Below are 14,468 nucleotides of genomic sequence, written 5' to 3'. Positions count from 1 at the left end.
CGAATGAATATATAAGAAAATGAATCTCATTTATCATAGGAACTTGATTTAATCCTGGAGTCTTCTAAATGCCTTTATCCCACAGTGACACCTGACAAAAATAAGTTGGTGGAAACTGTTGTGCAATTGATAAAAACTGAAATTATTGTCTATCCCAATAATATGTAATGCTAGAATCACAATACTTATGTTTCTCTTGTCAACACTGATTAATTGGTCTAAAATGCCACATGTATTGTCCTATATATAACTTGCTAGAAAAATATATTTCCGCAGTAATTTAAACAGTTTGAATTTGTTGTTGAGATCTAAGAAATGATGCTGAATGTGGTTTACTATCACAAGGACCGTTTGGTAAGTTGATCATTGGTAGTAAAAATTATCTAACATAATTCTGAAATGAATTAGAATAAGGATCAGTCTTTTGTAAAATTGGTTCTATTATTGAGGAATCTCTTTTCATATCAAGGAAACTTTATGTACAAATAAAATCTCATTTTAGATTATGCCTTAAACTGGAACGGCATGATTTCATCAAGATATCAAAGCACCCACAATGAAAAAATAAATAAAAGTGCCTATAGGCACTTAAAGGTTAAGAAAGACTTCATTTTAAATTGTGAAGTTAAAACCAAACACTGGAGTGCAATGGAACACATTTTGGTAATTTTAATTGTAATCTTATTCCATCTCCCTTATCCATAATTATAGTTCTTTGACCTGTTTTAGAACAGATACGAGTCATACACAATGCACAATATATATGTAATTTTGAATATAATAGTTTTCTTGAAATGCAGGGTTATATATACACACACACACTGTAACTTAAATATCTGAGCATATATGATTTATCCATTTATTGGCATGAAAATAGATGTGATCTACATAATATCCACGTTGCTGCTCTATATATGTTGTTTGTACTTTCAAAATCAGAGAGAGAGAGGCACGAGGGTTGTGACTATCAAACCAGTGACAAGGGATTTTGGTGTTTTGCTTGTTTGCCTAGGACAATAATCCACCATAGACCACATGATACTGATATAAGGTACTGTTCTATAACTGTGGAATGTTTCATCAATGCTTGGTCAGCAGGCTGTTTATGAGGAGTTTCACTTAAAAAGAACATGGACAGATGGACAGAGTGGTTCCTATATATGTACACACAAAACTTTCTTTGTGGATGGTAGTAATAATTAAAGCATGGAGGGAAACTCCAGAAACAATTGTTTTATGACAGACAACCGGACAGCCAGTGTTATGCTCATTCTTTTTTAGCACTATAAAAATGTGAAGAACTAAAGAAAAGTAGTGGATAAGATAATTTGGTCACTTTATATATCAGGAGAAATAACTTTTATACCATCCATCAATATTTCTTTTCATCAAATTTCCCTCCAATTTCAACATTGCAAACACAATCAATAATTCTTTGAAGGTATGATAAATTAATTTATTAATCAACACCAAAGAAAAGTCTGTTTGTATTGTTAAACATGATCTCAGCTAAACTGTCTTTGTCTTCATTACGGGCACCTGCCATCACTTCAAGAACTTGTCTGAAAAAAATAATTACAAAGATAAAGTTACATATGACTTTTAAATGTGTAAAAGAAATATAGGATGTCACTGAATAAATTAAAGATTGTTTTTTTTTATTACAAATAAGTCAAAACAGATGTCTAAATACATCCAACAGCAACACAAAACAAAAACACAACAAGACATCTAAACATGCTAAAGCACAAGGTCATGTTTTTCTCTGGCTGTTTATGACATCTTTACACTAAATCCATCGGATGTTGGATGTGTACGGATTGATAGTTTAGTCTTAGATGCATGATTTTTTTATTAGTTGTTAGTGGCTTTGAACTAGCTGTCAGATAACTGCGAGTACTCTCAGATCTGTTCATTGTGTCTTTTTGTGTCGGGATGTGTAAGTACTGGGCCACGTCCACTTGTATTTTTGTCCATCTGATGAGTTAAGCCTTTTCATGTCAACTGATTTTTATAGTTCGTTCTTATGTTGTACTGTTATACCACTGTCCCAGGTTAGGGGGAGGGTTGGGATCCCGCTAACATGTTTAACCCCGCCACATTATTTATGTATGTGCCTGTCCCAAGTCAGGAGCCTGTAATTCAGTGGTTGTCGTTTGTTTATGTGTTACATATTTGTTTTTCGTTTATTTTTTTTTACATAAATAAGGCTGTTAGTTTTCTCATTGAATTGTTTTACATTGTCTTATCAGGGCCTTTTATAGCTGACTATGCAGTATGGGCTTTGCTCATTGTTGAAGGACGTACGGTGACCTATAGTTGTTAATGTCTGTGTCATTTTGGTCTTTTGTGGATAGTTGTCTCATTGGCAATCATACCACATCTTCTTTTTTATCAAGGGCAAAAATAGATGTGCCTTTACCTCATGTCAAAGTGTAAATCATACTTAATCTAGGATCAATACAACAAAGACTACTATAGATGTAAATAAGCATCAAATTCAAATAAAACACACAAATATATAACCAAAGGTAAACATGGACAGGGTTCTTGTTAACCCTTTCCTCCATAATGACGCCACCCCCTTTACTCCATAATGACGCCTTTTGACGCGTGTGTAGTACGCTTTAACTACAAAGTACTTAATAAAAGGAGTAGGTCCGGTAAGGACCGATTTTGGCCTCAAATTTCAGGTTCATCTGACGAAAGATTTTGACCACTTTTTAAACACTTAAGTGTCTATTTTATTTGAATTAATTAGTTTATGTAAAAGATTTTAACAGATTTAGTCATTAAAAACGATCCGATTCAAGGTCAAATATGAAAAATCTACCTAATATGTCGAAAAATGTCACTTTTCAGATGGTTTTTGGTAAAAATGAAAGTGGCCGCATCCGTGTTCATCCTCAACCTTTATATATGTTATGTATTACTGTAAATTCAGAAATTATTGCGTGCATTTATTATTGCGATTTTGTCATTTTACACTTGAATGCGATTTTAATTTTTACGATTTTGAGAAAAGTCATGCTTAAGTCAGTTCAAATATTACAAAATGCGAGTTTTAATTATTGCGTTTACAACTCAGTCGCATTATTCGCAATAATAAAAACCTCGCAATAATTTCTGAATTTACAGTATCATAAAATACAACTTACATTTCAATATTAAGGATGAACACGAATGCGGCCACTTTCGTTTTACACGAAAACCGTCTAAAATTTAATGGAGCTAGTACAGGATATATGTGCATTGTATTGTCAAAAACAGCCCATATTTATGTAGCAGAAGCAATCTACTGTCCTATAAATAACTAAAGGTTTACATTTTAACAATTTTGTAAAACTGCTATATTTTGGGGCCAAAAAGGGGTCTTACTGAACCTACTCCTTTGTACCAAATATGAAAAGGATATTCATAAGAATATCCGAATAAAATATATTTGATGGAATATTTGTTTTTCGCAATGCATTAATACTTCAAATAAAATTGAGAAAGGAAATGGTGAATATGTCAAAGCGACAACCACCCGACCATAGAGCAAACAACAGCCGAAGGCAACCAATGGGTCTTCAATGTAGCGAGAATTCCCGCACCCGTAGGTGTCCTTCAGCTGGCCCCTAAAATATGCATAATAGTACAGTGATAATGGACGTCATACTAAACTCCGAATTATACACAAGAAACTAAAAATTAAAATCATACAAGACTAACAAAGGCCAGAGGCTCCTGACTTGGGACAGGCGCAAAATTGCGGCGGGGTTAAACATGTTTATGAGATCTCAACCCTCCCCCTATACCTCTAGCCAATGTAGAAAAGTAAAAGAATAACAATACGCACATTAAAATTCAGTTCAAGAGAAGTCCGAGTCTGATGTCAAAAGATGTAACAAAAGAAAATAAATAAAATGACAATAATACATAAATAACAACAGACTACTAGCAGTTAACTGACATGCCAGCTCCAGACCTCAATTAAACTGATTGAAAGATTATGTCTTCATCATATGAATATCAGGTACAATCCCTCCCGTTAGGGGTTTAGTATCATACTATCATAAAATATACGAGAAGAACATAACCCGTGTCATGCCAACAACTGTTTTTTTAGAAATAAATGTGTTTAGTTCCGATGCAAAGACCCTATCAGTGAATCAATGTTAAAGCCAAAATATGCAATCTTTAATGACCTGACAACAGTATCGTAACGCATATTTTCAATATTTTGTCGAAAAATCCTATGGGAATCAAGTATGCAAAAAAATCTAACAGGCTTGTTAACGTCAAGCATGTCATATTTTTAAATAGAGAATTTTTGTGTTCATTATTACATTTGCTGACAAAATTATATAACCAAAAAATATCTTTACTTAATGTGATTCTTTAAATTACCTATGACTCTGTCTCTGTGTATATTCATTTAAATGTAGCACTATAACAGGAAATTAGCAATGACTCATTATTTACAGATGAACAGACACTAAACTTCATTTTAAGGTTATATAAAACACTGTTTTACAAATACGAAAAAACTTGCAATGATTTACTTTTGGAGAAAACAATATTGAAAGAAAGACACAACTATAACCTTATAAATATATGCTTTTATATTTAAACTTTTCAAATATCTGTTTAATTCTGAAACATGTCTAAGGGTTAGGGGCTTGGGGTTAGTAGTCAGTATACAAAAAGATTTGCTGTCTAGAATAATATTTAACTTACACAGACCATCATGTATTTGCAGTGAGAAAAGTTTTTGCACCATGTTGAAGGCCTCACTATGACTTTGAGATGATAAGCAGATACATTTAATGCTTTAAAAGCCATAAATGTATCTGTTGTTCTGCCATTGCAGATTATGACTTTTTATGTTTGTTGGCTAAACTCCTTCAGAATAGCCTTTTCCATAAAAAAAAACCCAGACATAGTACTGGTAAAGCCTGAAAAGTCAAGGACATTGTGCCATCAATATTTCTTTGGTTTTTTCCCCTCAAATTCACAGAGAAAAAAGTTATAACACAGTGCATATTCTCCTTCATTTTCTAGTGCACAGTGTAAAAATAATTCCCCAAGCAGCTGTAACAAACAAATCAGTGGCGTAGCTAGGTAATTTTCAAGTGTACGCCCGAACCTCGGTCAGGGCCTAAAGGCCCCTATTGGATCCAGGCCAATGAACCAGCTGGTAGTAGATGGGCGGGTGCTAAGCCTTCAGAAGTTTTAAAGTTATTGAGAATGACATACCATTCCTGTTATTGAAAACTCATATCAATAACAACATTCTGTAGATTGAAAATGGTTATTTTTTATGTTTAATCTATTCATTGTTTATTTAGAATCGTAAATGAACATGAAATGATTAATTTTCTGAGTTGTTCAGGTGCAATATTAAAATGTGTAGATAGAAACCCTGGTTCTTGCCTGATATTTTTCATTTCAGTGATATTTATTTATCAGTCCATTACAGGATTTAACAAATGAAATATTTTCATTTAATTTCTGCACAGGTTTTATGACAAAATATGGAGGTTTATAAATTAATCATGTAAATTAACTCGACATCATAATTACCAGGATGGAAATTTATTCTTATGCTATACGCGTTTTCCTCCAAGAAAGTTTCATTAACTTTGACCACGGTTTTACAAATAATTTATATGCACCAAATTTTAACCTCAGAATGTAAATCAAGTTCAAGAAATTCCTTTTAAACATCCATAAATTACAGAAAACTCATCATATATAATTTCGTCATGATGCGCTGGATACTCTTTTGACCATAAACAGTTTTTGTTCAGCTATCGCAAAATCATGCGATAGTTTGACATAAATAGCTATTGATATATTAAAATTTTAACCACATACTGAACCACACAGTTATAATAAAAACAAATGCAAACCCCATTTCGAATCTAAGTACATAAGGACATTCTTTTAAAAAAGGAAAGCGAGTATAGAAATCACGGAAGATTTAGACTTTGACAGAAAATGAATAAATATATAACTATGACACCAATTTTGTCATTTTTATTCGAAATTACAAGCTGAGACTACTATATACTATGTTATAGTAGTCTCAATTACAAGCAATTGAAGAAAGACTTAGAAGGTTGATGTACTGTTAACCAATTCTTTTAATAATATCTAGATGAAAATATTTTGTTTTACCAAATTCAAGTGTACGCCCGGGCGTTTTGACGTAAACGTAGCTACGCGCATGCAAATGACATAAATATTCCCTTTCCCTCCAATCTTTTTTGTTCAATGAAATATCAAAATACCACATGTAAAATGAATGCTTACATTATATGAGCTGGTTCATTTCTACTTTTTACAGTATTTCCTTTTTCCCATTTTTCTTTCTTCTTTGAAGGAAAATTTGTTGTCACATGTTTTTTCCCTGCATGTGTGTTTTTAACCTCACACCAGGGAGCATCTACAAATCATAAATAAACAGTCTCCATAAGTACTTTTTAATGTAGTTCAATTTTATCTAACTGAAACAATGAAAATTGTTCATTAAAAATTACCTTTTTTTTTAAATTATACAAAAACACTTTTATTCAATTTCTTCAAATTGTACACACAAATTTAATATAAACCAACAATAAGCAACATATATCTGGGTATACCAATCAACAACTTTACAAACATATAAGGGCTTCAATACTTTTTTTTATAACTGAAAAGGAGATAGGTTTGTAGTGTGGAATAAATAACAAACTAAACTGACTATTGTTTTAAAGTTACATAAATGGGAGGTAGGATTGTTCTATTCCACTCATGTCTTACCTGTTTCAATCATAAGTCTCTCTGATGGCACACTACACATTGCATCAAGGTTTTCTTGTGTCTTTAAGGAACTGAAAAAATATATGAAATAAAAACATATTACCAAAAAGAATATGTCAACTAGACAGAAATACTATGTCCCAAACAAATAACAGCAAATTCTGATTGAGTCATTGGTAACATTGAAAAACAACACAACATTTGGAACAATTGAGGATATCATGAAAATAACACTACATAACTATCATAACCAACCCTTTCTGTAATGGGAAAAGTTGCTCTTCACAATATAATACAAATCTATGATTTGGTTGAAGTCAATTTAAGTTAAAACAGAACTTTCAAATAAATTAATTCTTTTCTAAACAATTAAGGGCATACCTGGAAAATAAAAAACAAGAATGTGTCAAGTGTACACTGATGCCCCACTTACACTATCATTTTCCATGTTCAATGGACCTTGAAATTGGGTAAACAAGAATGTGTCCAAAGTACACAGATGCCCCACTCGCACTATCATTTTCCAGGTTCAATGGACCGTGAAATTGGATAAAAATATAATTAGGCATTAAAATTAGAAAGATAATATCATAGGGAACATGTGTACTAAGTTTCAAGTTGATTGGACTTCAACTTCATCAAAAACTACCTTGACCAAAAACTTTAACCTGAAACATGCACTTTCATTTTCTATGTTCAGTGGACCGTGAAATTGGGGTCAAAAGTTTAATTTGGCTTTAAAATTAGAAAGATCATATCATAAGGAACATGTGTACTAAGTTTCAAGTTGATTGGACTTCAACTTCATCAAAAACTACCTTGACCAAAAACTTTAACCTGAAGCGGGACAGACGGACGAACAGACGAACAGATGCACAGACCAGAAAACATAATGCCCCTCTACTATCGTAGGTGGGGCATAAAAATCTAATTTGGCATTAAAATTAGAAAGATCATATCATAGGGAACATGTGTACTAAGTTTCAAGTTATTTGGACTTTAACTTCATCAAAAACTACCTTGACCAAAAACTTTAACCTGAAACTCCCACTTTCATTTTCTCTGTTCAGTGGACTGTCAAGTTGGTCTAATTTGGTTTTAAAATTACAAAGATCATATCATAAGCAACAAGTGTACTAAGTTTCAAGTTGATTGTACTTCAACTTCATCAAAAACTTTACCTGAAACTCCCACTTTCATTTTCTCTGTTCAGTGGACCGTGAAGTTGGTCTAATTTGGCTTTAAAATTACAAAGATCATATCATAAGCAACAAGTGTACTAAGTTTCAAGTTGATTGTACTTCAACTTCATGAAAAACTACCTTAATCAAAACTTTAAGGTGAAGTGGGACAGAGGGACGCACAGATGAACAGACGAAAGAACAGACAGATGCACAGACCAGAAAATATAATGCCCCTCTTCTATCGTAGGTGGGGCATAAAAAGTAATTTAAAAGTTTGCCTCATTAGCCCACAGTAAAATGAAAATAAAAGTAATTTCACATATTAACAAATGGTACAGCAACAAATATCCAATTCTAACAAAGCTTTGAAATAAACAAAAGTACAAGTAGTCCTATTTACTCAAAATAAAAGAAGTTATTATGTAAGAGACAGCAACCCAATGACACAAAAAAATATTCCTGAGGTTGACTTTTAATATTCACCAATATTTCAAAGAATTTATTTAATTTATCATATTAGAATTTGAAAAAACAGAGATAAATTCCAATTTTTGCATAATATTAAAGGGAAACTTCGCAAAAAAATCAAAAATTGATATTATGTCCATTCTGTATAAAAATGCTCAAATTTATAGATATTAAAGTTTTATTCCGCTAAATAAGAGATCACCATCGATTTTAAATTTTGAGTATCAGTTCTCTACTCTCCGCCATCTTGTCACCTTCTCCGATGAAAAATCCCGATATGTCAATAAACCACAAAGGAACAAAACTACAGTAAACGATGTAGTCGTAATTGCGTGTCGATATCTTGTCAATCGTACGGTTGTTTTATCTGACTGACTAACTTGATACGGAAAATGGTCTTATATTTTTAAATAACCATATAGTCTGTTATTTTTAAACTGATAATATTGTAATTAGTTAAAAAGTCAAAGTTCAAATCATAAAATGATAAATAAGTGTTCCGTGGAAATTGTTTTTGAAAATCTAATTCGTTCATAATTCTTTCAAGTAATAAACTTTATTTAAATAAATTCGGATCTTCCCTTATCTGATCACCAGCATGGCTAAAGGTATTACTCCCAAAGGTATTGGAAGGGGTGTAAGGTGACACGTCCAGGTATTCAATCGATTTCCTGTCCGGCGGGCTTGCAAGTTCATGCATCGTTTCACTTCTGTAGGTATTGATCAGTGTACACGACCGTTACTTATAACTTTCCATTTTGAACTATCAGGTGCATGTATAATATACATTTTTGTCTTGCGTGTTTGAAAGTGATATAATATACTAGTCATTACTGAACTCATACGCTTGTTTATAAATAACATTTCTGGTGTAAAGAATATTATTTATAAAAAAAAAATAATACAAAAAAAAAATAATTGAAAAAATACAAATCTATTTACATATTTTTCCAAGGGTTAATTTGGGAAAATGTAATATATACTCGTTGTCAATAGTTTAGGACAGATTGGAACATACCAGAATTATTGATCTAAAAAAAATGTGCGCACTTGTCGACGATTCGTGTATACATACGCCTGGTAGAAAGTTACGGAACTATAGTCAGTAGCGCAATTTAAAATATGTATACATTGAACATAAGAAAGAAACATACATTTTGTGTAAATTGTGGTAAAAGTTTTGTAAATAGACTAGTCCATGTATGCCAACAGTATGTAATCAACGAATTCGATAGACTATTGTATACCAAAAGAAGAAGAAGAAAAAAAAGAAACAATTTGATTTAAATACAGGTCAATTTATAACTTGCTTTGGTTCATCGAAGTAAAGAACATAGAAAACTCACAGATTTATATATCAATTAAATTGTTCTCGAATAAAGGACGAAATTCGTCATCATCACAATTGTTCCAACATTCATGTAAAATATATGCAACTGGACGTACACTAATAATCCCCAAGGAATGTGAATATTTTCTAGGAAAACTATTGATTATCAATTTCGGGATTTATTTTCTTTCTTGATATTCAATGACAGCAATTTAAAGAATAAACTGCTTGTCGGATATTTGTCCGCTTTAGGGGTATTCTTGCAAGTTGAACAGACTTATAATAACATTCAAAAATAGGGAAAGATAACATTAAATTTGTTGTCTTTTAATTTTAAACATCGTTGATCAAATAGTTATTTAAGTATATATATACGTTGGGAGACGACGATTATTATAGTTGTCTCAGATTTTAATAAGGACGTTCCCCATTATGAATAAATTTGGTTGACGTTTATCACACTTGAAAAGAATATCTATTCGTAATTTTTCGATTCCATTACAAAAATATTTTTTTCTTTATTTGTACATATTATATTCCGCTTCGGTAGAGTTATCTTCAGATAGTTTCATATATTAATTAATACATGGCTTTCAAAAGTCTAAATGTAAGTGTTCTCGTACATTTTTTCGCCTAATAAAGACAAATAAAAATGATTTAGTAAAGCTATTTCTAATTTCTAAGTCCCCCTTTTTTATGAGACATAAATCAAGGACAAGACTTGTATATCATTTCATTCTGACATATGAATTAAGTTTCCCGTCTTTAACCGAAAATTGTGTATTTCTTAGTAAATTAACTTATTTGAATTCAAATAAATAATAGCACCAAATATAATTAAATAATTCCATGGCGACCAATTTTTATTTGTCACCAACTTGAATATGTATTTTTAATGTGTGTATTAAATGCTACCACTGATCCGAATAGACAGTCACACCTGGCAAGGTGTGCCCTAGAGGCGTGGTTAAATACCGAAGTGCAAATAACAATTTACCTTTCAACAAGCCATCTACGAGTATTGCCACAGAACCGTGAATACACACATCGTATAAACCTAGCCATAGCAGAGATAGTAAAAGGTCAATAATAGTACACCAACATATTGTCTTTACAGATTATTGTACTTTAATTTGTTCACCTTATCAGTACGAAAATGCATTTATTAAAAATAAATTTATAACTTTTTGTGTTGTCTACAAAAATAATTCGAATATATACGTTTAACATAGATAATTTATCTCACGAATGAGTACAATTGAACGTCTGTGCGTTTTATCTTCTTATTATCGGATGGTTATTAGATAAAGCATAAGTCATCGGCGCGCTTACGATTACGTTAAAATATGATTAAAAACCAAGACTTTTAATGATTGTATTTTAAATCCCGGCATGCAAAAATCAGGAGAAAACGTCACGACCTACAGGAAGTAGTTGATATTTTTTCATTAATTATTGAATTTCTCCTTTATTACTGCACATATAGCGATAAAACTTTGTGAATATATATATTATGTCATAATGAACATATTTAAACCATAAGTAAAAAATCGTGAATTTTCCCTTTAATGAACACCTAACTGTACATGTATTACCATCCATTGATACCTATATACAGATCCTGTTCAACCAATTCTTTTGCCTCTTCTATTGTACCAGTAAAGGAATGCACCTTAAGAAAGAATATATTATAGGATTCAACACATTGTTCTAGTGGTTATTGTTGTTTAAACATAGGCTATTAATATAACTCAACAAGAGTGCACACACAGAAATGTCTCGCCTTCTTTACTAATCATTGATATTATGTTGATACCCCTAAATCTAAAGCTTTATTACGACTGTCACATAGACTTAACATGAACCATGAAAATGAGGTCAAGGTCAGTTGAACCATATGCCAGGCGGACATGTACAGCTAACAATGCTTCCATACAACAAATATAGTTGACCTATTGCTTATAGTTTAAGAAAATAGACCAAAACACAAAAACTTAACACTGAGCAATGAACCTTGAAAACCAGGTCAAGGTCAATAAAACCTGCACGACTGACATATAGATCATAAAATATTTCCATACACAAAATATAGTTGACCTATGACATATAGTATTAGATAAAAAGACCAAAACTCAAAAACTTAACTTTGACCACTGAACCATGAAAATGAGGTCAAGGTCAGATGACATCTGCTCGCTAGACATGTACACCTTACAATCATTCCATACAACAAATATAGTAAACCTATTGCATTAAGTATGAGAAAAACAGACCAAAACACAAAAACTTAACTATAACCACTGAACCATGAAAATGAGGTCAAGGTCAGATGACACCTGACCGCTAGAATGTACACCTTACAATCATTCCATACAACAAATATAGTAGACCTATTGCATAAAGTATGAGAAAAACAGACCAAAACACAAAAACTTAACTATAACCACTGAACCATGAAAAGGGGTCAAGGTCAGATGACACCTGCCAGTTGGACATGTACACCTTACAGTCCTTCCATACACCGAATATACTAGACCTATTGCTTATAGTATCTGAGATATGGACTTGACCACCAAAACTTAACCTTGTTCACTGATCCATGAAATGAGGTTGAGGTCAAGTGAAAACTGTCTGACGGGCATGAGGACCTTGCAAAGTACGCACATACTAAATATAGTTATCCTATTACTTACAGTAAGAGAGAATTTAACATTGCAAAAAATCTGAACTTTTTTTTCAAGTGGTCACTGAACCATGAAAATGAGGTCAAGGACAATGGATATGTGACTGACGGAAATTTCGTAACATGAGGCATCTATATACAAAATATGAAGCATCCAGGTCTTCCACCTTCTAAAATATATAGCTTTTAAGAAGTGAGCTAACACCGCTGCCGCCGGATCACTATCCCTATGTCGAGCTTTCTGCAACAAAAGTTGCAGGCTTGACAAAAACTGAAACAACGGAAAAGACACGCAAGTGAAGACAAATATGAGCAAGACTTCATTATGGCTTATAGTCACAGAGGAAGGATACTACTGTTCTGTGTGTCAAAAATACAACACAAAAGCAAGAAACAGGACAAAAACCTGGATCGAACAGCCTTGCATACACAGGAGAAGGGAGTCCTGCAAGAGCCATCTGTTATGCTGATGCATAAAATTGTAAATGAAAGAAGAGAGAAAAGGGATAAATTGTTGAAAAAAATCAAATCAAAGAATATCTGACAATTAATATGACTACTTCTATTTATGTTTGTTCAACTCCATTAAATGTGAATATTATACTTATCTTTATTGTTGTGAACCCCACGTGCACCCACAGTAAATAAAAAAAAAAACGGTTGGACATTTAAAAAACAAACACCCGGTTGCAAGTGATTTTTTGAAAACACCCACCTTACCTTAGTGAAAAAAGGAAAACACTGTAGGTGAACTGTGCAGCTTCATAGTATGTTTTACTTTTCTTTTACAACATATGTTAAGAATGCAAAGGAGGGGTGTTAAATTGATTTGACCAAATTGCATTTTGTGCTGTACCAAGTTTGAATATCTAGACCTTGTGTTTGTTCCTTTTTGTTTGTCCTTGTTTATACATCTATTTTTTCTGAGTATTATAAAAATCTACTTTCAAAAATGTATAGTGTTATACAGCTAACTTGTTCTTCAACTCCCAAAATGTATTCAAATTTAATAGCAAAAGATTAAGGTATGTGTAGACTTAATTATTGTTCTTCCATATAAACATAGATTTTACAGTATAGATGAAGATTGGGCTACCATCTACATTTTGTACTCTTTGTCTAAAATCTACCTACCACCCCACCTTTAAATCGATCTCGGTTTCTTTTTATGATATCAATAAAGTCTGAATGGCAATTTCGACTGTGGAGAAATAATGGAAGTTTAGTATCTTCTGCAAGGTCCATCTGTTTTTCAAAATATCTGTAATATATAAGGTCAAACAGATGAATTCTTTTACAAGAAAGATTATTCTAGAATTAGAATGATTTCTTCTGGATCATGATCTATTTATGGTTCATTCTCATTTATCCAACTTTTTAAAATTATAGGTAGTAAAGGTAAAAAAAGAAGTTGGATAGATGAGATCAAAGGTATTCAAGAACAAAGGGTTTTTCAGTTACAATTTGGGTTGAATGACAGGTGAAAAATAAGACTGAAAAGTATACCCGGATTAAATTTTCTGTAGTATCATTTAGCATATAGCATGTTAAAAGGTGCAACTGACATTTAGTTAATGAATTGTAAATCATTTGAAAGTATTTTAAAGTTTTTTAACCAATAGTTAAAATATGAATTGGATAGAAAAATATCAGTTGCATTTTATTCATGAAGAGATTTGTTAATGAGATTGAGCTTTTTATTGTGCAATAGACCCTCTTCGTTCATTTTTTTCTGTTCTTCTGACTAAATGATCCAAATAAGACAAAATATAAGTTGAATACGTTTAAGTACACAAAGACTTACCAGAACAAAACTCACACAACATATAATACATATATTGTTTTTTATATATATATAAACAAAAGCATTTCAAGCACATTGATTAAAAAAGTAGCACAGAAATATCCATAGCACACACTAAAGGAATGTTCAGTAGATCTTCATCCTGGTTTAAGTAGGTGGGATACTGCATCAGTGTAGTGATATACGTTGATCTGTCCTTGCTGTAGTCTA

The 14,468-nt window shown here is 32.1% G+C and overlaps 1 protein-coding gene across 2 annotated transcripts in view; it reads right to left on the bottom strand.

Moving 5' to 3' along the window:
* Positions 1–1,442: 1,442 nt before the first annotated feature.
* LOC139501631 (deoxyribonuclease TATDN1-like) overlaps positions 1,443–14,468 on the bottom strand; it is a 32,944-nt gene continuing 19,918 nt past the window's right edge. For both annotated transcript variants that reach the window (XM_071290769.1, XM_071290762.1), the window contains exons 8-12: positions 13,589–13,715; positions 11,367–11,443; positions 6,790–6,860; positions 6,301–6,433; positions 1,443–1,562 (exon numbers count right to left, since the gene is read on the bottom strand). In XM_071290769.1, coding sequence (XP_071146870.1) covers positions 1,460–1,562; positions 6,301–6,433; positions 6,790–6,860; positions 11,367–11,443; positions 13,589–13,715 — 511 coding nt within the window. In that variant the 3' untranslated portion in view covers positions 1,443–1,459. The remainder of the gene's footprint in view (positions 1,563–6,300; positions 6,434–6,789; positions 6,861–11,366; positions 11,444–13,588; positions 13,716–14,468) is intronic.

Source organism: Mytilus edulis, chromosome 1, assembly GCF_963676685.1.
Source record: "Mytilus edulis chromosome 1, xbMytEdul2.2, whole genome shotgun sequence".
Taxonomy (NCBI): domain Eukaryota; kingdom Metazoa; phylum Mollusca; class Bivalvia; order Mytilida; family Mytilidae; genus Mytilus; species Mytilus edulis.
This window is presented reverse-complemented; position numbering and strand designations above follow the sequence as displayed.